Raw genomic sequence first — 23,187 nt, forward strand, 5'->3', positions numbered from 1 at the left:
ACTTACTTAACAGTTGCAACTGTTTGCCTAAATGTGGGATGGATACTCTGTCAATTTGAGTCTTTAAATCAAATGTAGATGTCTTTTCTAAAATGCATGCTCTGACTCAGTCAAGAGATACAGAAATAGCTACTTGAAATTCAGCAGACTATGTGATACAGAAGGTCAGATTAGATTATCATAATAGTCATTTCTGGCTTTACATTTTATGGAATGAATGAATCCAGAAAGCTGGAGTCCTGGGATAATTCATGAAGTCAGCTTTCAGTTTTCTGCAGCTGGCACAACATAAAGTCTGGCAAGGGAATATTAGAGTATTCAAGCTAAAAAGGGTACTTAACATGAATTTGCAAATAAACAAAAAAGAGAGGCCCTTGTATCAAATATGGGTGGAACATGGGTTTGGTTTTTAATTTAACTCTGAACCCAATAACTAAAAAAAATAATGAAAATCTAAAGATTTGCTCTCCAGAGCAAACAGAGACAATGATAAAGTACTCAAGACAGGTCAGCTAATTGGACCTGGAATTTTACCTTTTCTAGAAACCTCCACAGACATTTCTTTCCTCTTTCCCTCCTTATCTACCTTTCCAATTAGGAGTGAACAGGCTGTCTCTATGCTTCCCCATGTACCTCACCTTTCTGTTTGTTTTCTCTTTGCTTAAAAATCTTTACTCACCTTTGGCTACTTTTCTTAGCAGCTTATGTGTGCTTGGAGTCAGAGTACAAAGTAAAGCACAGGCCTTTTATAGAAAAAGCCCTGCAGTGTAGCAGAATGAGGCAGAAAACTTCCATAATGGTGTTTCTGTATGCAGTAAACTAGTTAATTCACCAGAATGCAAATATTAGCAATTTATCCAGTAGTGACCAATTATCAGAAGCTTGGAATGGAGGAAAGAGGTTGCTGGCAGAAAATTAAATCAGTCTTAAATTATGCCATAGATTCATTATTTTCTTCAATTACATGGCATTAGAGAAACAATAAACATTTCATAGAAAAATATTTTTGCCTTCCAGAAAGGGTTAGATACCTTGATCCAGTTAAATCCCAAATGATTTTCTCTATGGCAGAAATGCTCAACCCCTGGCCCTCAAACCAGTTCTGCCCCAAAAGACTCCCCACAGGTCTAAAAATTTGTACACTGTGCAACACAGTAGGAGTTCTCTTTCAGGCAGTAAGGTAACAATAATAATGCGTCACAGATGAAGAAGAAGGCATAATGGTAAATGTAACTGAAGATACCTATGCCAGGCCTAGCTTAAACTCACTCTGACATTCATGAACAACACGAAAAAAATCTAAATTCATTGCTCCTGAAAATGTAATTGCTTCAGTTTTCGGTTTTCAATAAAATCCTGGTCTTTACCTCGACATTTACACTGCAGCAGGAGACCTTTATCCTGTCTTAGCATTCTCTTCCATTACTACTATCTCTTGATTATACGGGATACCGCAAAACACCAAGGTTAATGCAATTCCCACTAAACAAGATAATTAAAAAATCCAGCTACCGAATTAACTTTGCAGTATTGAAGCAAAGCTTGTATTATTGGAACTTGCCTCCTATTTATCCTTAAAACTAATATAGTCAGAGGAATGCATTCAAGTGTATATTTCAGCTTTAAAAGGAATTGTTCTAGTCCTCTTCCTGGCATTAGCATAATCCTTTCTTTCTGGTGCAACAGGATAAATTTGAAATCGTTTCAGATGTGCTTGTCAAAAAAAGTAGGTACTTCTCACTGAATGTTATATAAAGCCAGGCAGGACCCAATTTTCAACTCAGAAGTCTTAAAAAGATATCCCTCCATAGCCTGTTTTTGGATGCTCCAGCAGCACTTTCATACTTTACCAGGCAATTCATGGCTGTCTGTCCAGCCATCTAAATGCAAGACTTGAAGCTCCCATCAAAGGAGCCTTTGAAAAATGGGATTGCTGTTGCTTTTTACATTATACACTTAAAAATGTCATAAGAAACGTTAAGGAGAGGTAGTTAGCTGTGTAAGGCTAAAGTCAAGCAGAGGGCAGGGCAGGGTGGCACCTTAGAGACAAACTGGTTTAGTGAGGCATAAGCTTTTGTCAGTGACTTCCTACTTCATTATATGCTATGAATGGACAAGTTTGTCTCTAAGGTGCCACTCTGCTCTGCCTTCTTCATAAAACACACACACACACACACACACAAAATGGTGTGGTGCATTGGCCTCTCTTCCAGCATGTTTGCATACTTTCAGGAGCTGAAGTGCCTGTGTCTGGAATGCCTTGCAACGTTTGTGCTGCGGCACACTTTGATCTATGGGCTGCAGCTCCAGCCCTGGTGACTGCGTACCATTACAGAAGGGCTTAAAAAGATTTCCTCTTGCTATCATTTTTGCCATGCTTCTCTTCCACCCATACATTTTGCTTCCTACCTGCCTCCCCCAAGTCGTCTCACATTTCCAAACTTTTTCACACTTCCCCAGAACGTTAAATGTTTTTAAATTGAAAACTATTAATTAAAAAAGTATTCATACAATTTTTTCATATGTATAAGGAAAAACCCCTCACTGTAGTTATTGCTGATAGTTGGTTGGTTGCCTGGAAGTTAATAATCTGATTACTGTTAATAATGTATGAGGTACAATACACCTAGGAATACACCATGTTAAATTTCTGCTTCTTCTGAATTTGAATCACTAGCACAGCAGCTGAATACCTAGGGTTACCATACTTCTGGGTTCTCATGGACATGTCCTCTTTTTGAGCCCTCTGAACTCTATCTGGGCGGGTTTTTTTAAATCTGACCAAATGTCCAGGATTTTGCTTTGCTTCACTGCTGGGAGCAGGGGGAGGGTGATCAGAGGCAGCAGAGAGCACAGATGTACCTGCCTGCAGCTGTGGAGACATGCGCAGACCCATGTGGTACTCCCTGCTGCCTCCCATCACCCTCCCCCTTCTCCCACCAGTGGATCCAAGTGAAATCCCAGACATTTGGTCAGGGCAGGAAGAACAGGGCTGGGGGATGCGATGGGGAAAGGGGCAGAGTTTGCGTGCCCCTCCAGCAGGGGAAAGGGGTGGGGGGCAGTGGGAAAACTTGTGGCCTGGCTGGTAGCACAGGGACTGGTGCGTGTGCTCACAAGGGCTGAGCAGCCAGGAGATGCTGCCTGGAGTGAGGGGCGGGGGGCCTGAATTGATTCAATCTTTGCAGGTTAATTTAACCTGCCTAGAATGAACCACTTTGCAAGTGAATAGACATTCACTGCTAGGTCCGGAAATACAGACACATCCGGCAGTAGACTGGAGTGAACTGACAAGGGAAAGGGGTTTAATTCCCCCCTCCCTGTCCCACCAGCATGGAGCCAAGCCAGGGTCTGCTGGGCGCTGCCCCTTGCTGGTGCAGCCATGAGGCTGGGCATGGCAAGATTATGGCGGGCATAGTCCCTGAGGCAGAAGGGGCAGGGAGAGGGGTTATTCTGTGCCCCCTCTGCCCCCAGGAGACACCAGCAGGGTCTGCCAGCCCCAACCACCACTGCCACCAATCACTCCCTATGTGGGACCAGTAGCAGGATAAGTCCCCTTCTTGCCCCGTCTGCCAGATGAAACAGGGAATAACCCCCCTCCCTGACCCCACACCTAGAGGCCTTGCCCGCCAGCCTCTGGTTGTGCCCCTGCCCCTGCTGCTGGAGCGGTGAGGGGGCAGGGACCTTGATGGCTCCTCACACCCCATCATGGTGTCCAGCAAGCGTGAACCTCCTCCTGGTATGGGGGCTGCACTACAGGCTGGAGTCGGGGGGTCAGAGCTGTCATAGACTGCACAGGGCAAGCAGCAGCAACAGAGCTAGGAACAGTGGCCATAGTCCCCCAACCGCCCCCCCCCCCCACAGTGCCACCACCACTCACCCCACCCAGTCTGCAGTAGCTTTCCCCATCCCACCCCCACTCCTGTCCTCACCTGCACTGTGGCCACCCTCTGGGAAGAGGATCATGCTCCGGGACACCATGACAGAGGGTGCTGCCCCCTCGCCACTCCAGTGACAGGGGCAGGGGCAGGGGCTAGCCAGCATGGCCCATGAAGTGGCAGGGCAAGGAGCAGGGGTATTTTCCCCCTCCCTCCAGCATCAGGTGGAGGGGGAAGGAGGGAGCTTATCCCACCACTTGCCCCATGCAGGGAGCAATTGGCAATGGTGGTCAGGGCCGGCAGACCCCACTGCAGTCCCCCAGGGGCAGTGGCAGGGAATAACCCCTCTCCCTGCCCCCTCATGTAAGAAGCCATGCCAGGTGGACTCTGGCCATGCCCCTGCCCCTGCTGCTGGAGGGGTAAAAGAGTAATGACCCTGATGGGGGCAGCACCCCCTGCCATGGTGTCCTGGAGCACAGCCTTTTTCCAATGAGGTGGCCACAATGCCAGCAGGTGTGGGGTGGGGAAAGCTGCCAGAGAATGAGCAGGGCAAGCAACAGCAGTGCTGGAGGGGTTGGGGGCTATGGCCCCCTCCAAGCCCCAGTGCTACTGCTAGGCTTGTGCTCCAGAACAGCATGACAGAAGCTGCTGTCTCCATCAAGGGCCCTGCCCCCTCACCACTCCAGTGGCAAGGGCAGGGGCATGGTCAGAGGCTGACTGGCAGGCCTCCTTAGGTGAGGGGGCAGGGAAGAGGGTTATTTCCCCCTTCCCTCCAGCATCTGGTGGAGGAGGGAGGGAGGGGGCTTATTCTGCTGCTCACCCTGCACAGGAGGTGATTGGAGGTGGTGACAGTCAGGACGGGCAGATCCTGCTGCAGTCCCCCAGAGACAGAAGGGGCAGAGGGGGGAATAACCCTCCTTCCTGCCAAATCTGTGTAAGGATCCATTTTCACCAGCACTGGGCCACACTCCCACCCCCACTGCTGCAGCAGTGATGGGGGAGTGCCTGGCAGACCCTGGTTGGCTCTGTACCAGTAGGACAGGGAGGGGGTTTAATACCCCCTGGTCAGTTCACTCCAGGCTACTGTTGGGGCTGGCCATGCCCCTACCACTGAAACAGCCGGTGGAGAAATGCCTGGCAAGGGGAGAGAGGGAGGTGGGGAGTAAACCTTTTCCCTGTTCCTTTCTTGAGCCAGTGTCTGGCCAGGCGTCACACCTGCCTGTCCCTTCTCCAGCTGGGGAGCAGAGTGGCAGGGCCAACCTTGCTTGCTGGAGCACAGAGCACAGCCCAGCCCAGAGAGCATTCTGGGATGCTGGGAGACTCTGATTTAACTTAAACCAGGAAGGGGTCTGGGACAGAAGTTTGATAAACCAGTTTGAGCTCAATCAGTTGAGTCTGATATTACATTTAACCAGGTTTATCTCAAACAAGTTTTGGTCATTTGAAACTGGTTTATATGCACTGAATTTATGTTCTGTTACTGGTTTAAACCAGTTTCTGATCACTTCAGTTGGTTTGTGTGTAACGTCTGTCCCTAGCTCCAGTGTCAAAAAAAACTATCGTGCTACAAAATAACAGCATGGCAACCACTTGCATGTGTGGCACACATGGTTTGTGGTACTGCAGATGGGTCTTCAGTGCCGCAAACCTGCTTGTCTGGACACTCCCAGTGTGTTTACTAATGCTGATCACATCATGAATCAAGAATTATCATTTAGAAAAGTTCTTTGTGAAATAGCAAGAGGGTCAAGTGGTTAAAGAAATGGAGGATAAGAACTGTAGAAGTTGAAATAATTTGATTCAATCCTTTCTAATAAAAAGGATCAATTGTCATTGTGATATCACATGTTCACTTTGAAACTGACCTAAAGTTTTAAAAGAAAAAAAGGATTAAGTAAGCTGAAATCAAACATGCAGTTTCAGATTAAATTTAATGTTTTGGATCAGCCCAAAATGAAAACTGTTAGTGACTTTTCAGTTCAGTTGTTAAACAGAAAAATCCCATTACTTGCACAGCTCTGATTGATCCCGTGTTACCTTCTCCTCCTCCTCCAGTCACCTCTAGTTTGATCATCTCTCTTCCTATTTGTGAGTGTTGTGGGTACTTTCCATCCCATTTGCAGTCCCACAGCAGTTCTGTACCATCCAATACTTGAAACAGCAGCATAACTGAGGGGGTGACTGGGGCAGCTGAGGGTGCTGCCTTTGGGAGCAGAGGGGCACCAAAATAGCTGCTGCTGCTGATGCCTTCCTGGGTCTCTAGCACCTGCAGTGAAATAAATGGAGCTGCCCTATGCACTGGCTGTGTCCAAAGCAAAGAGCTGCCCTGCTATATCTCTGACCTGGAAAATTCTTGGAGCATGTCTAATGCACTCCTCAGAGCATGACAGAGAAGCATGCTTCTCCACCTTGCAGCTTCACATGGGCCAAACCCAGATATGAGGAAGGTGCTGCTGCTGCTCCTGCTCCCCATCCTGCTGGACACAAAGAGCTTATAAGGCACCCCCCCAGTTCCTTCACAGCCTCATTTCAGCACTTGGAAGGTGCAGAGCCCAAGCAGGAAAGTTCAGCAGTGCTCTCAGGAACACCCCAGGTCCAGGGGAAGTGCATTTTTTAAAGTAGTCTTAATTGCCAGCATGTGATTTAGCAGGAGGACACAAATAGAAGTAGTTACAGGCACAGCTAATTCTCTATGAAACACAGCAGGTGCTCTAGAGACCATGACTCTGCTCTGAGCACTTACAAGAAGCCAGTCCAGAGGTAACACCTTGCCCAGCAAGTGGCAGAGGTTCATACAAGCAGGTTTCCTCCTTGATTTGAAACAAGTCAGCATTCTGTTTCCAAATCCAAATACTGCTCTCCATGCAGAGGCATCACTGGCCGGTACTGACCTCTGAGCACTGCCAGAATGAAATGGGAGGGGGGCACCTCATCCTCCCATTCCCCACCAACTCCCCTCTCCCCCTTTCCTCCCCTCTCAGCACCTTGCAATGACTCTATCTCTGGCAGTGGGGAGGGCAGAACCGCAGTGGTGGTGACAGGTGCAGGAACAGTGGCTTCAGGTTTGCTGCTGTGGGCAGAGTGTCATCTCCTTTTTTTGCCATTAACACCTTTGTCAAGCAGTCATTTAAACCCCAGTTTTAATGGCAAAAAGAAGCAGTATCTTACTCCCTGCAGCAGTGAAGTTGTGGCCATTGCTCCTGCACCGTGCGTCACCACTGCTGCTCTGCCCTCTCCACTTGCAGATTCAGAGCCAAGCCACTGGAGGCAAGGCATGGGGTGTAGGAGGAGACAGGGAATGGTAGCATGAGGCTCGCCACTAGCTCCATTCTGGCATACCCCCCTCCCCCCACCCTTAGACAGCACCCGGGACTTGTGTCCCAGGCACCACCTATCGTTCCACTACTGTCTTGATGACACACACCAATGCATTAAGAGACTTCTGCTTTTAATTTTATTTAGAAACTGCTCTCTTGTTCAATGGCAGACCCCGTTTTGTGCATAATTCATCTTGCTTAGAATTTCTCCCTTTCATTATAATACATACTCCCTTATGGGAGTGTTGTTCATTTTACTCAAGTGACTACAAAGAGAACTGAAGTAAATCTAATAGTATTCATTACTGAAATTTGTAATTATTGGTTAAAACACTCAATTCAGGCCCTAAATTAATTAATTTTCACAGAAAACAATGGCAACACTGCATTGTAATTTTCACTGAAATCTCATATCAGCTGGATGCCACATTTCATTCTCTAGTCTCCATTCTTCCATTTTTTTTCCTCTCTCATTTATTTTATCCCAAAGAACACAAAGTTGCTCATCATTTCCAAACATCTCCCGCCTCCACTGGATATATTTTCTTCAGACTTGCATTTCCCCTGGAGAGCATCAGCACCACCATCTCTTTGGCTTGTTTCCTATTATCAGTGGTTTTGTTTTATTTTAAATTAACTTCAGCACAATGAATTTAATTCTATAATAATGGCAAAGCTCATGTTTCTGGGAACTAAGCTTCAGCAGGATAATGGAACACAGGGTGCAGATTGAATGCATGTAAGATCCTCTCTGCCCATTTCATGGTCTTTGCACAGTATGAGCTTTCAATTAAAAATAACCTTTTAGCCCTTTGTTTCAAATAATAACCCTTTTCCTGTAACTCAGCACACTGGAGCCAGACACAAACAACATAGAGCCAAATCTGGTCTGAACTTCCTCCATTCATCTCAAGGGATGTTAAGTGACCATTTAAATACATACTTTCAAAGACAGTTTAATCAGAACAAAATTATACAGCCCTTGTTATTGAAATCACATCTTTCTGGTTTGTAATCTCCTGTAACTCTGAAATAAAATGTTCATTTAGAAAAGATAGCATCTTTCATAGGTAAACTACTACTGAATGAAGGCAGTTAAACAGTATCCTGTAGTAGTGTGTTACGAGTTCAAAGTTCTTAGATACTTTTATTTCAGTTATTTTGCATTTCTCACAGATGCATAGTGCCTGCAATCCTATCATTGTGGTGAATCTTGTTCATAACAGATTGTGCTTTTAGAGAACATTACAAGAAGAAAGAAGCAGATCACATAACACTCCAAACTATACATTATTGCCCTTTATAATCAGAGGTGTGTTTGTTAGTCTTATTTATTTGCTCAAACTGGGTTAGCTTCCATTCTTAGATTTTCTAGACCTTGTATTGGTGTTTTGGAGCGTATAAACAGAGCTTAGACGTGACTTTTTTTTTCCAGTCCCAGGAGGCCCAGGTCCTCAAACATCTGGCAGAAAAGAGAGAACATGAGCGAGAAGTCCTACAAAAGGCTTTGGAGGAGAACAATAACTTCAGCAAAATGGCAGAGGAAAAGCTGATCCTGAAAATGGAACAGATCAAAGAAAACCGTGAAGCTAATTTAGCTGCTCTTATTGAACGTCTTCAAGAAAAGGTAACCATGCCATTACACCTTACTGGAGTAATTACTGGAGTAATTACATTACTCCATGCTGGAGTCTAAAAATTTCAATAGTGAATAAGTAGTGCTGGGTCATCCTGTTTTAGGGCACCTTCGCTCAAGGTATCTTAAAGGAGTCTGATTTCTTGAGGGTGTGCACTCAGAGCTTCCTAAAAGCCTGGTCCTATTAAGATGTTTCAAGCTAGGCACCCAAAACATGAACAATTTTGAAAAATCTTTAACTCTTTCTTTAATGACATATCTACTACTCTGCTATTCTGTACTTTAATTTTTGCAGTCCTGTTTATCTCTTCCCTTTGCATCATCTGAGAATTGCATCTTTAGTCTTGAAGTCAAAGGCCCAGAATTCAAGAGGCAGAAAGAAAGTGAAAGACAGATAAGGGGCATGTCTACACATATGCTTTAATGCACATTAGCCTATTTTAATACACATTAAAGCATCACAAAAAACATATTCTTTAGCTAATGTTTATTAAAATCGGCTAATGTACCATTTGCTAGTATGCCATAATGGAGATTTAATGTGCAATATATTTAATGTGCATTACCTAAAGCACATTAATAACTGTGTAGGCACACTCCTTAAGTTTAATTTCCAACTTGTTAACAAGGCTTATGAACAAAATAAAGAAAGGGTATTTAGTTTTTGGCTTCTCCATAGAAGAAAGAGAAAAAATCATATTAATTTTAGGGGTGCACCGATAGAGATTTTTGGGGCCAATCCCGACACCTGATATTTAAGGAAGCATATTGGCCTATACCAATCCAATTTCTGATACAGCTGCCTCCAGCTGATAGGTCCGGTGTGGTGGAAGGGGAGGGAAAGAGCGTGAGGGGGCAGATCAATGCCCCCCATGGTAAGCAAGAGGGCAGGGACAGGGGCAGGGACTGCCCTGGTGGGGTGGGGGGTGGAGCCATGGCTCATGGTGGGGAGGCAGCTCCATCTGCTGCTTGCACCCCAGGAGGGCACGGTGGAGCATGTGCCCCCCAGATCTGCGTGGGGTGGGGTGGGCTTCTCTCAGTGGAGGCTGGGCTCAGAGCAGTGGCAATGGTCCTGGGAGGATGCTGCATCCACCCCAGATTTCACCACCACTCCAGTCCCACCACTGCCACTGCCAGCCACAGTCCCGGCTCTTCCCAGCACATGGGTGGAGGTGGGGCATTGAGCTAGGGCTGCGCTGAGGGGCTGGTGGCGGTGGTGCTGGGTGCAGAGCAGCAGCAAAATTGGGGTGAATGCAGCATCCTCCCAGCACCACCAGCACCTGCTCTGAACCCAGCCCCTGCCAAGAGGAGTCCCACACAGCCCCAGCTGCAGCCCGCTCCACCCTGTGCAGATTCAGGGGGTACACATCACCCCCATACTCTCCCAGGGTGCAAGCAGCGGCAGGAGCTGCCCCCCGCCATGAGCTGCAGCTCCACCCTCCCCCCCACACACTGCCTAGGCAGCACCTGCCCCTGCCCCCTTCCTCACCATGAGGGACATTGATCTGCCCCCCCATGCCCCTTCCCTCCCTACCTTCCTCCTTCCCTTCCACCACACTGGACTTACTAGCTGGAGGCAGCTCTCCATGATGCCGGCTGTGCTCCCTGCTGACTGAGTGCTGCACTGCAGCTGCATACAGCATGGGCATTTATCAGCCACATTATTGGCCCCATTGGGCCAATATCCAATACAAAAAGTTTTCTTTATGTCAGTAATGATCTGATATCAGACCAATGTATCAGTGCACCTCTAATTAATTTACTCTTATATTCCCGACAGGTACGTAAGAGTATTGCAATCACAATACTAATTGAAGGAGATTGGATCCATATAAGGAGCCCTTGAGTACCCCTAAAGTCCTTCTTTTTGAGGAACAAATAAACTTCAAACTCCTGCAGGGACTCATAGTTTCCTAGTAGGTAGGGTTGGAAGGGACCCAAGCAGATCATCGAGTCCAACCCCCTGCCATGGGTAGGAAAGAATGCTGGGGTCAGATGACCCTGGCTAGGTGATTATCTAGCCTCCTTTTGAAGACCTCCCAGGGTAGGAGCAAGCACCACTTCCCTTGGAAGTTGGTTCCAGATCCTAGCCACCCTGACTGTGAAGTAGCGCCTTCTGGTATCTAGCCTGAATCTACTCTCGGTCAACTTCTGGCCATTATTCCTTGTTACCCCCAATAGTAACAAGGGGAAACAGGGACTCTCCCAGTGCCTGCTGGTCCCCCTTGACCAGTTTATAGATGGCCACCAGATCCCCTCTCAGCCTTCTCTTATGGAGGCTGAACAGCCTCTCCTCGTTGGGCCTGCCCTGTTGCCCACTGATCATGCGACTCAACATCTTGTTCCTTAAATCACCCCTCCAACTAGGAAAATGAAAATAGAGAGCAAGGAACCAGATGGGCCAATGTCCTTTTAACTATTTAACAGAGGTTGATAATTTTATTCTTCCAGGATGTTGTGTGAGCTTCTATTTGAAGGTCTCTAACATGCAAGCCAAGACATATATCCCTCTCAAGTATCCCCAGTGAAGAGGGGTGTCAGTTTACCTCACCATATGCTGATCTTATGACATCTCACCTCCTTTACCATAGAGAAATGGCATCAGAAATGTCAAATCACAAGGCAGAGCTGGGCAGAAAAGACAGCAGCATCTCAAAAGACAATTCAGCTGGTGTATTCAATCTGTATTTCTGGATGCCATGGGGTTATACCTAAATTACGTTATATTGTCATTTTAAATAAGCTTGCATGCACATAGGCCAAGGCTGGCAACACAAAGGAAAGACCCAATTAGCTGTCCTTAGAGTAATGAAAGGAAGTAGGAAGGACAAGAGGAGCAGCCGTACATACTAGACATCACATATTAAGTCTGTTTTGAAGGCAAAAGCAGCAAGGAGCCCAATCCTTTTTTTTTGGCAGCGGAGCCTGCTTGCCTCTCCCACAGCCAGGGGGTGACCTGCCAGTGGGCAGAGTGGCCCCTGAGCTGCAGGGGGCTCTGGTACTTCCCTCTACAGTGGTGGGCTGCTAGCAGGGCATGTGCTGCTCCAGCTTGGAGACAGCACCTGGCCTGATCAAATTCTTCCCCAAGCTTGGCAACAGGGTGTTGGTCCCCAGGTGAGCTCGGGAAACATTTGGATTGGGTCAGGTGCTGCCTCCAAGCTGGGGCAGCACCTGGCCCACTGGCAGCTCAGGTGACCCTGGGAGGCACCACAGATACAGAGGGAAGGAACGCCCCCCCTCTCCCCGCTGCAGCTCAGGGGCCACTTGGCCTGCCAACACCTCACCTCTCTGGCCGTGGACAGGCTCTGACAAAAAAGAAAAGGATTGGGAGCCTCACTATAACACAGTGGAAAAAATAAAGTGGTGTGTTTCAATTAAAAACCCACCATTTCAATGTAGGAGGCATAGAACAAAACCCTGAAAATAAACCCACGTCACATGTACAAGTGCCCTTAGATGATACCATACTTTCTTGCATACCACACACCTCCAGATAAGACAGAGCTTGCTTGAGGAAGGCAGATGTAACTGGGGTACACCCAAGAATGTGCCCTATTCTCAGTTGGATGGGATGGGTAGGCAGGAGGGGGCGCTGTTAGAGGGATGCCAGAATTTCAAACAGATCCCTCGTTCCTTTATAGAGTTAGCCCAACCCCAACATTCTTAACTATATACAATTTATTGAGTTATGTATATGATATTTAGTTTTATGTTTATGTATATTATATATTTACACAGTGAACACTAACCAATAACCAAGGTCAAACCCTAAGTAACACTATTTACAACATCACAACATTTCGATTACAAAATACAAGGTGCAAACATGAACAATCTTAATAACATCTATTCCTGAATATAGTCCCTGACCCATGACAAGACATAGTCCTCCTTCCAATAGGGTCCCTTAGGGGGTGTCCAGGAAGCACCAGATGCCCCTCTCCTTAGAGCCTTGACTAGGCAGGGGGCTGCTCTCCCAGCCACTTCTCTGGGTTTGCCCGCCCCAAATATCTTCCCCCTGTGGGACTCAAGGGCCCAATGACTCACGCTCCCTCAGGTGGCAGTGGTCAGGGCGCAGCTCGATGGGGTCTCCTCTGCTGGAGCACCTCTCCAGGCCTTACCTGTGCCACTGGGCTCCTCCCCACCCTGTGCCCTGCTCTGGGCACAGAGGGCTCAGCCCCTCTCAGCTGCTGCACCACCACTGCTGGCTTCTGGGTTCTGGGCCTCATGCTGCAGCACTACCATTTCCCCATGCCCTTGCTCGGCACTGAGGACTCTCTTAGCTCAGGCCAGGCACTTCAGGCTCCGGCCAGCTGGCCTCACACTGGGTGGCTAACCCAAGCAGCCTCTGCTGCTGCCTGGTTCCCAAGGCTCAGGCCCGTATGCCGCCTTGTGCACCATGGGATCTGGCCACTTACCAGGAGATGGGGCCTGAGCGCCTCACTGCGGCCCCAAGGCCTTTGCCCCGTGCACTGCCCCACGCACCATGTGGCCCGCTGGCCCTGCTAGTGGTGCAGGCTTGAGCCACCGCTTGCAGCTCCCAAAGCCTGGACTCCGTGCACCAAACCACACACTGTGACGGGAACGAGCAGTCTCACACCACTTCCAGGGCTGGGTCTCTGCGCATCGTCCCTGTGTGCTGTCAACAGCCCAAGTGGTCTTGCACCACTCCCAAGGCTGCTCCTCCAGTGGCAGCTTCAGGATCCTTAGGCCTATTGCCCGCTGAGGGAGAGCTCCCCAGCTTTTCTTGGCTCTGCTCTTCTTGAGTCCCTCACTGCATCTGCCCCTCGTGCTGGGCACGCAGCTCCTTTTATACGCTCCAGGGCTCGGCCCCTGAAGTCTTCCAGACCTGACAGTTTACAGTCTTCAATCAGGTCTGGGGGAGCTCTTCTTCCCCTCCCCTCAGGAAAGGGGCGTGACTTTATTTATCCTGTTGGTTCCTAATTGGTGGGTGGGCTCTTCCAATCAAAACAGCAGGACCTCAAGCCTGGGACTCAACCCAAGCTCTGAAAGGTGAGCCTGCTACACAGAATAAAGATTAAAAGTTTTTTCCAGTCATGAATGAATCCTGACCTCAGAGGATCCTGATGGCATGGTTAAAACCTGACTGGTGCTGCTCATCCCAAAACTACTGCCAATTCAGCAGCAAATTTAAAAGAGTTCAAATTAACTGTGATGCTGAGAGGGTACTGCACCCCTTCCTCCCTGTGACTGGGAGAAAAGGATGGCCCCAACAGCAACATGCCTGTGCAACCAGCATAGAACTGCTGGGCATTTATACACATACCTTTTCATGCTGCACCAGAGAAATCAATAGAAAATGTTAGAGAAGAGCACCATTACCCCAAGTTAGATGTTTAAAGTTTGACATCCAAAATGAGGAAACACATGAAATTTTGATTTCCAAATTACAAATGAGAATACTACAGCCAACTCATCACAGACCTAAGTCTAAGCCAGCTGAAGTCAATAGGCAGACTCTTACTGATTTATTGGACTATTTATTTGGACTTTGAATAAGTTTCTGTAAAAGGAACATGACATACAAATTTCATGCAACAAGCCCATTGGCAGTACCTTAAGCTGAAATCAAATGGTGTTCTTATCATCTTGTGCTTATCAAACTACCACTGAATTGTTTAAGGCACATAAAGTCAGCATCTGGTTTTCAGATTACATACTCAGATCTAAGGACGTGAATGAGATCAAAATCTAATTACTAGTTAGATGATTGGCTTGGGCTACTGCTCATATTCTTTTAGTTCAGATTCCTCCATTCAGGAGCTTCAGCAACTCCCAATGTAGGCTCCCCAGAGACAAGCATTCTGGTACCCCCTCTAAATCTAAGCGTGGGGCAGATATCCTGCTTCCCCACTCTAACAATGCTACTGTTTTTGTCCAGTCTAGCGTGGAAGTTATTTCATGACTCTGTCACTTCTGAAGTCTCTTTGCCTTGACTTAGAAATCATAAAGAAATAGGACTGGAAGGGATGTCCAAAGGTCATACAGTCCAATCCCTTGCCTGAGGCAGGATCATGTCTATCCAAACCCTCCTAAACTCCTCATAAAACTGCCATCAACCCTGACACAACTCAAGAAGACTTAATGCCCTAACCTGCCACAGGTAAAGCAGGGGAACCACAACAGCCAATGTCCTGCTTTTATAAAAAAGTCATTTATATATGCTTAACAGATCTCAGGTAGAGGGCCATGCCCCCCACTACAGAGGAAGGCAAAACCCCCCAGCCTCTACCAATCTTAGAGCGACCATGGGATAAAAATCCTTCCTCACTCCAAATATAGCAATTGATCTGACCCTAAGTGGAGGGGCAGGACCCCTTAGCCAGGAGCCTCCAGCTTTGGTCCCAGCAGGAGCATTGGCACACCTCAGTCAAAATCCCCAGCCTCAACTGCAGCCAACATCTAATGCCTCTGAAGAAGATTTAAAAACACCCTGTAAGAGAAAGAAGGGGAAGAGGAAACCAGCATTTTTTTTGTTCTGTAGTTTTTCCCAGGCTTCTGGGCTTTGCTGGTTACCCAAAAGCCTGGAAAATACCCATAGTAGAACATAGGCATAGCTGCGCCTATATCATCCCTGACCAGTGGCTGTCCAACCTCTTCTTCAACACCTCTAGTAATGGAGAGTCAACAACTTTCCTAGGGAGTCTATTCTACTGCCTCACTATTCTAACAGTGAAGACATTTTTTTCCTGATATCCAACCTAAAACTACACTGATGCTACTTCAGGCCACTGGTCCTTCTCAGACTCCCTGCAACAAAACAGAAAAAGGGTTTTCTATGACTTGAACTTCTGTAATCTTCATTACATTGTTGAGGCTTATTTAAGACCCTTACTGCTTCTGGCAGGCTTGTAATGAACTCACTAAATGCTAGCGTTAATTGTTCATGGTACTGCCCACCTTAACTTGCAGGCCCTTGCTTAAACCTGAGTATTTTCATGCCAGGTACCTTCTTTCTTTAATGACATTCTCTAGAAATTCCATTAAACAAGACATCCTGAGAAGGTGTTTAGGTATCCATGGAAAAACTTAAATTCTGCTGCTTAACTGTGGTTCTCAGGTGGTACAAATAATTACAAAACCTAGGGCAACCTGAAAACAAGGAGGAACTTACCTAGAATGGCTTTGTCTTTCTGAGATTAAAATTTGTATCAGTGTTTTGAAAATGACAGAGAATTATAAGGACTCTGCACCTTAGAGTGAAATTCTCTTTTGTACAGAGGGTCTGAAACAAGACTGCATCCTTCCTAAATCCTATTTAAGACTGCAAACTAGTATAACACAGGTACCATATTTCACAGTGTACAGGTCGACATGGCGTATATGTCAACCCCAGTTTTCTGATCCAAAAAGTTAGGAATTTTGTAGATCTGGGGTATAAGTTGACCTAACTTTTTGGATCAGAAATATGGGGTCAACTTATGTCAACACCTGAATGCCTTCACTGCAGGCTGAGCACCCGGGGAGTGGACACATGCCATAGCACCACTTGCAGGGGATGGGACTATACCAGCCAAGCGCAGAGCCCAACCCCATTCCCTAAGAGTGGTGCCCCATTCCCTGGGCTGTGCCAGCCGAGTGTCAAACCTGGCCCCATTCCTTGCAAGTGGCACCGGGCTTCGTGCTTAGCTGGCACAGCCCCATCCTCTATGAGCACACTATGGAGACACTGCTTGGCTGGGTGGTGAGCCTGTCCCTGTCCCCTGTGAACTGTGCTGCCTGGCCTGCACCAGCCAAGCACTGAGCCCAGCACCATTTGCAGGGAACAGGGACAGGAACAGGCTCAGCGCCCAGCTGAGCAGCATCTCCATAGTGATGGCAAGGCCTGCAGACCACAGGTAGGTGAGGAAGGTCAGGTTGGAGCCAGACCAGGGTTCGGCCGGGGCCATGGCCAGGCTGGGGTGGTAGGCAAAAGTATTGATATGATGTATAAAAATTGAGGTTGAATTTTAAGACTTAAAAATTGGGCTTTAAAATTCAACTTATACACTATAAAATATGGTAGTAAGTATGTCTTGTACCTCCCTGGTGAATTTCACCCTGTGTGAGAAGCATCCTCAGGAGACTACTGTGCTATGGAGGCTAAAGGGGAAGTATAAGGAGTCTTCCCAGTCAAGTAGTTTGACCTTTTCCTTCTTTAATGTTTTCCAGGAGAGGCATGCTGCAGAGGTCCGTAGAAACAAGGAGCTCCAGGTGGAACTGTCTGGCTGAAAACAGCAATGGTGGATGTGAACACCCCCACCATTAGTAACTTCCCTGCCTATATTATTATGGATCATGCGATATCAGTATGGGAAATGTATGACATGGTTTAAAAAAAAAAACAAGAACTCAATAAAAAAGAAAAAAACAAAAATAAGAACAAAAAAATACAGTCTCTTGGCAGAATGATTTGCTTGATGTTTAAAAAAACTTGGATCTTATTTTGTAAATACTTACATTTTTGTTAAAAAATACAAGTATTGCATTATGCAAGTTATTTCATAATCTTACATGTCCTGTAACAGGCTTTTGATGTTATCTGTCTCCACTCAGTTGAATTTGCTAGATCTGTTCATTTGAAGCACCCCACGTCTATTTACATTCCCTGCAATTTTCATTCCAACAACTAATGAGGTCAGTAGTAGTTTTATGGTGCTAGAGACCAGTCATTCCCTAATAACCTAGAATGCTTTGCAATCAATAGGCTTTGTTAAAACAATAACTAAATCACAGATAATATGACTCCACATTAAGCTGTCCAGATAAAAGGCTCTTAAAACATTATATGTTCATAATTTATTTACAGCCCAGGCTCTGTAGCACACCATGAATCAGAGGTTAAATTATGTGCAGTGTTTATTTCTTCTGCCTTCATCAGATCAGAGGCAATACATATTGCTTTGTGATTGACAAGGCAAGTGACATCAATGTAGTCAAAGTTAAGATGCTAAGTATTATGACCATCTAGCTACAACAAATCCAAAATGGTAGAAAACAGCCATAAAAATGCTAATTGTAAAGTGAGCTTAATTCACCACTTGAAGAGTTATTGATGAAACAATTAATCGGTGTCAAGTAGCTTTATTTGTAGATGCCACGGTCTATGGTATTCATTTTAAGCTACTATATTACATGCATACAAAGTACAAAAGGCTAATGGATAGTTTTACCTAAAACCCAGGAGCTGGTTGTTGCATTTTTTTACACTGCTGACTTCCACTCAACCTGACCTTTATTTTTCAGTGTTAGTCAACCCTACTGAGTCTGAAGACATCTAGAACCAAGAGGGCTGCAGCAGCAGGAATGATTAGACAGGGTGCTTGTGCCAAGTATGGTATCACCAAACCTAACCCATATTCCCAAAAGATAGCTGCAGTTTTGAAGTTGTCCCTACCCCCTGGAGGTTGCTGCCTGCATATTCTACTCTTCATTAGTGCTATTTTCCTGTATGTCATTGTGAGCAAGCTGTGATTAATAAAGAATTGGGGTTCTGTGAACTGATAAAGGGCTTGTCTGTTCTCTCACTCCCTCATTTCTCTGACACATGCCCACATAAAGTTGAAATCTACTCTAATCAGAGAATCACGGAAATTGAAAATAGATAAGACCTATTAGTAGTACAGCAAGCCCATTCTCTTGCCAATAAAGACTGATCCGTATCACTCTTATTTGCTAGTGCTTAAACTTATTGGTTCTTATTATATATCTCTAAGGATAAGATATACTGTAATGCAATATAGAAGAATGATGAGAAAATTGAATGTAATAAAAAGAAACTGACAGTAAAAAGCCATATACACGTAGAGATGGTGACTTAATATTACAGTCATGTCCTACAGCAGGCACAACAAACATATAGGCCCAGCAAGATGTTGCTCATTAGCACATTGATTTTTTGAACCAGAGAAAATCATTTCCAAGCTAAATTGTACTAAAATAACAACTAGAGACAGTGCTGAGTTGCAATGTTTGGATGTGGAAGTGGATTAGACCTCCCACAATATTCAGATGTATCTTTTTGGTCCAGAACCGCCATTAGAAATAATTGTTTTCTAATAGAATCCAATTTAAACTCTTGAAGAAAAAGCCGCTAACAAACTGCTCATTAACAGAGATGGTCCAAGACCAGAGCCATTTATCTAAACCCTCAACATTTGGAGGATTCCAGTCCCCCAGAGATTTTGGTTCTGCAAAGCCAAATTCAACAAATGCCTATACAGACACAAATCCTTAAGAAAAGAATAGATTGGACTAAATCAGGACCACCTACCAGGGGAAGCAGTTAAATACTTTGTGGAAACATTTTTTAATGGCAATATTAGAGATGAATTCAAAAAGCAAACTTTAGATATGCTTTTCAAACCCCGCCCCTCCCCCCCCCAAATTGCCAGGTATTGGGATTTTGCATTTAGGTTCAACCCATTGTAAAAACAGGAATCCATTTATATAGATTCAGATTTTTAACATCACCTTAATTCATTGCCGCTCAGATCAGGGTTTGGATTTGAACATTTCTCCAGGAAAGGTAATCTACATGTCGCATACTAAGCTATGAGGTGCCTACCGTGACAGTTGGCCAACAAGACTTTGTTGCATTTTGAGCATCACTGACTGTGTCTACGGGAGATGTTTACTGTGGAATTGCCTAATTAGCGCCACAGTAAACATCTTGGTGTCTATATGTGCAGTACTATTAGGACAAAGTAAACTAATTTACTCCACTGCAGGATAGTATTTGTATACACAAGTACTATCCTGAGGCAAGTAAAATACTCTGCAGTAATGCACATGCAGATGAAGGTGGGGCTGGCTGAGGCACAAGGGTGCTTAAGTGCAGGGTCAGCCTACTGCCCCAGACAGGCCTTCCACAGCACTTTAAGCTGAGTCAGAGCAGCCCTGGGCTGGCAGGCTGACTGGCCCCCAGGCCTCCTGCCAGCTGGGGCTGCTCCACCCCTGTTCGATGTGCTGCAGACCCAGGCACATGTGCAAATACAATACTCAGAAGCAATAAACTCCGGTGCAATATGCACCAGAGTGTATTACTGCGCATTAATATCACGTGTGGATGTGCCAACTATATAGAATATATCATACCTAACTCTTATGTCTACTCAGAAGAGCAAACTAGTGAACTGAGTCCATAAAATAGGGACACACATTACAAATCTTCCTGGAAAATACCCAGAGAATCTGCTTTAAAGCCTTTGTAGCCTGATCCTTCTTTTAATTTAATTGGAGCTAGGAATGTTTGGCACCTTTGAAAATCAAGCCACTTCCTTGGGTGATTAACGTAGACCTATGTGCTTGCTCATATGTATCCGTCAATATTTGAACATTTTAAGGGTAAACATTTAAACAGAGCGCACTGAAGTTGCCAACAGACACCTGAACACAGCAGAGCATACCAGTGCTATTGTAACATTAGGGGAGAAGTCTGGCCACCTCAGAAAGAATGATCTATACAGCTGCAGAGCAGGGTGTGCTGAGCACTCAAAAGAAGCCATCTCAAACCCTTGTCCTCAGCTACCTCCCGGCTTGCAGCTGCACACACTGCCACTTACATGTAGCTGTATCTATGTTAGTTTCTTTATCAATTAACTAATGAAGTCAAAAGTGATAGAAGGACAATAGCTGAGTAACATGAAATGAATGATTCAAGTCCATCCAAAAGATCACATGGTCCTAATAAAGCCCAGGAAGTCGGTGTTCAAGCTCAGTTTTGCAACATCTCAAACTGCCATAGTGTTTGGGTCCAGGTTCAAGCCTACCACCAGTGGAGACATTTTTTCCTCTTTAGTATCCCATTTAAGGAAGAGTTGTAAATTAATGCAACGAAAGTATAACAATATTTTTACCTAACCTGACAACATTTCTCACTCCACCCAACAACCACAAGCCATTGTAAAAATGCCAAGCAACATGAACTAAGAACAATTGCATGGTAGGTCCAGACAGTCAATCACATCTACATATTTTCGCTAAGTTTTTGAAGAGAGTGACCAATGGACTCAGTTCTCACTGTTCTCAGTGATGGCAGATAACAGAACAAGGAGGAATGGTCTCAATTTGCAGCAAAGGAAGCTTACATTAGATATTAAGAAAAACTTTCTCTCTAGGAGGAGAGTAAAACACTGGAACAGGTTACCCAGAGGTTGTGGAGTCTCCATCCTTGGAGATTTTTAAGACACAGCTAAACAAAAACTTGGCTGGGATGATCTAGTTGGGGATGGTCCTGCCTTGAGCAAGGGGGTTGGACTAGGTGACCTCCTGAGATCCCTTCCACCCCTCATCTTCTATGATTCTATGACTCATCACCTGGACATCTAAACAGGAGGAGGAAACAGGTTTAATCACTGCATCTGAAGTCTATGCATAGACAGTGACCAGGAAGTATCTTCTCTCAAAAAATAAGTGCCTAGGAGAGAGGAAATAACTCAGAGAATCCAACCTAAAAGCTATCTTTGGCCACATCTAGATGAGCAGGGGTATGAATTTTGTGGGGCCACAACCTGCACACGGTAAACATTAAAATGTACACTGGGATTTCCCAGTAGCAAAAAAAAAATAATGCTGGAGCAGAAGGCAGCACAACGGATAAAAAATAAGTGTGTGCTGCCACAAACAGAGGGTGGGATGTCCAGAGCAATGCTCAGGGTGCCGACCAGGCCTATGTGCTGCCCCTGCTTGCTCCAGCATGCCACCAGACTACCAAGTAAGAACCAGGAGGAGCTGGACAAGGGCAGTTTTCCCATTGCAGGACAATTTGGGGCAGGGTCTCCTTCCATTTTAAACACATCTCTCATAGAAAAGGTATTTTAGCAATTACAATGGGATGGATATTTTACCTAGTAGCAACATGTTTTGCTTTCGAGGTTAAGTAATGGTGAAAATCCTCTTTACATGTTTGGCCTGCTGCCTCAGAAATGCTGGCGCCATGGCGCCATGCAGTGGTCAGTTTTAATTACATCTACCTCAAGCAGAGAGAAATCTGTTCTTCAAAGGAGGTTCATTTAATCTACACTCTGGTTATACTGTTATTTATGTAATGCGGTCAATAGCTGTGGAGTCCAAAAAGTCAGACCAGCCACTGTAGCTTATGGCTGTTTCACTATAATGCATAGCAAGCGGTATGAAGTCATCTACATCAGTAAAACTGGAAGCAGTCAGTATTCTGACTGCAGAACAGGAAGGGCTAGAATAATTTGCAGTTCTTGACAATTAAGAGAACAGCAAGACTTAAGATACCTTTAGTGTTATTAAGTCATAGGAGGTAAGTGATAAGATACAGCAGGCAGCTCAGAAGAAAAACTAAGGAAAAGATATAAGCAACTGCAGAAAGATAAGGAAGAGTAAGAAAGGCTAGACTGAAAGCTCAGTAACAGATTAGGTGGACTACTCATACCAAGAAATTACTTTTACACTTAAAATATAGGCTTAGCATCCCACAAAGCTTTCTGGGCTATCTGTTCATCCTTTCTCTCTTTTCCCTTTCTTTCTACATTTGCTTATTTATTATGTTTTCCTTAGTGTCTTCTCCAAGTTGTCTACTGTATATTAAAACTTATCCTTGAAACCACGCCCCCATTGTACAGCTACATAGCCAAGAAAGGTTTGGGTTGAGAGAGAACCAAAACACATTGCAGGTGAACATAAAAACCAAGTGTACAATTTACCTGGTAAGGGTAAAAACTATAAAAGCCACATCCAGTATTAACATTTACCCACTTTTGTATACCACTGAAAGTAAGACACATAAGCTAAAATATATGTCTCCTTATCCATGACAAATAGCTCTGGGCACACAGCCTGAATGGAGATAGAAGAAGACCAGAAAACAGCTTTAAAGCCAACAGACAAAAGCAAAAGTGGGTGATTTGTTATCTAAGGAAATAGCCAGGCCACCATTTTCCAGATAGACATGTTCTTTACTACATTAGAGGAGCATGCACTTATATTTTTAAATAATGTTCTTAATTCAAATATTATATTACTAAAACTGCATTTAAAAATATAAACCATAACCTAAAAAAATGTGCAAATAATTTGTTTTCATAATACTTTTAAAAATATATGCTCTCTAAAGCATTGTAAGAACACTCATGACCAGCAGGGAGCAGTCTATGATTATTAAACTTGCAATTTATAAAGCTAACTTTTCATCTCACAAACTGTCAGTCTGGAACTAGAACACGTTAAATCTTGTTCCTTGTCTTAAGATCTGGATTTGAGTTCACATAAGTCTTAACACATTATTCTTTGAGCAGGCAAAGATCACTACTTTAACTAGATCCTCTAATTAAATGCATGGGTGCAAAGGGGTGGTAGATTTCAGAGAAACAAAACTGTTTAAACTACA

At 45.1% G+C, this 23,187-nt stretch overlaps 1 protein-coding gene across 1 annotated transcript in view; it reads left to right on the top strand.

Moving 5' to 3' along the window:
* STMN2 (stathmin 2) overlaps nucleotides 1–18,499 on the top strand; it is a 58,471-nt gene extending 39,972 nt beyond the window's left edge. Inside the window, exons 4-5 of the mRNA XM_090040221.1 lie at nucleotides 8,628–8,819; nucleotides 17,001–18,499. Coding sequence (XP_089896347.1) covers nucleotides 8,628–8,819; nucleotides 17,001–17,060 — 252 coding nt within the window. The 3' untranslated portion in view covers nucleotides 17,061–18,499. The remainder of the gene's footprint in view (nucleotides 1–8,627; nucleotides 8,820–17,000) is intronic.
* The last annotated feature ends 4,688 nt before the right edge of the window (nucleotides 18,500–23,187 follow it).

The sequence above is a fragment of the Crocodylus siamensis genome, chromosome 3 (genome assembly GCF_052110815.1).
Source record: "Crocodylus siamensis isolate JL-2025a chromosome 3, ASM5211081v1, whole genome shotgun sequence".
Lineage (NCBI taxonomy): Eukaryota > Metazoa > Chordata > Crocodylia > Crocodylidae > Crocodylus > Crocodylus siamensis.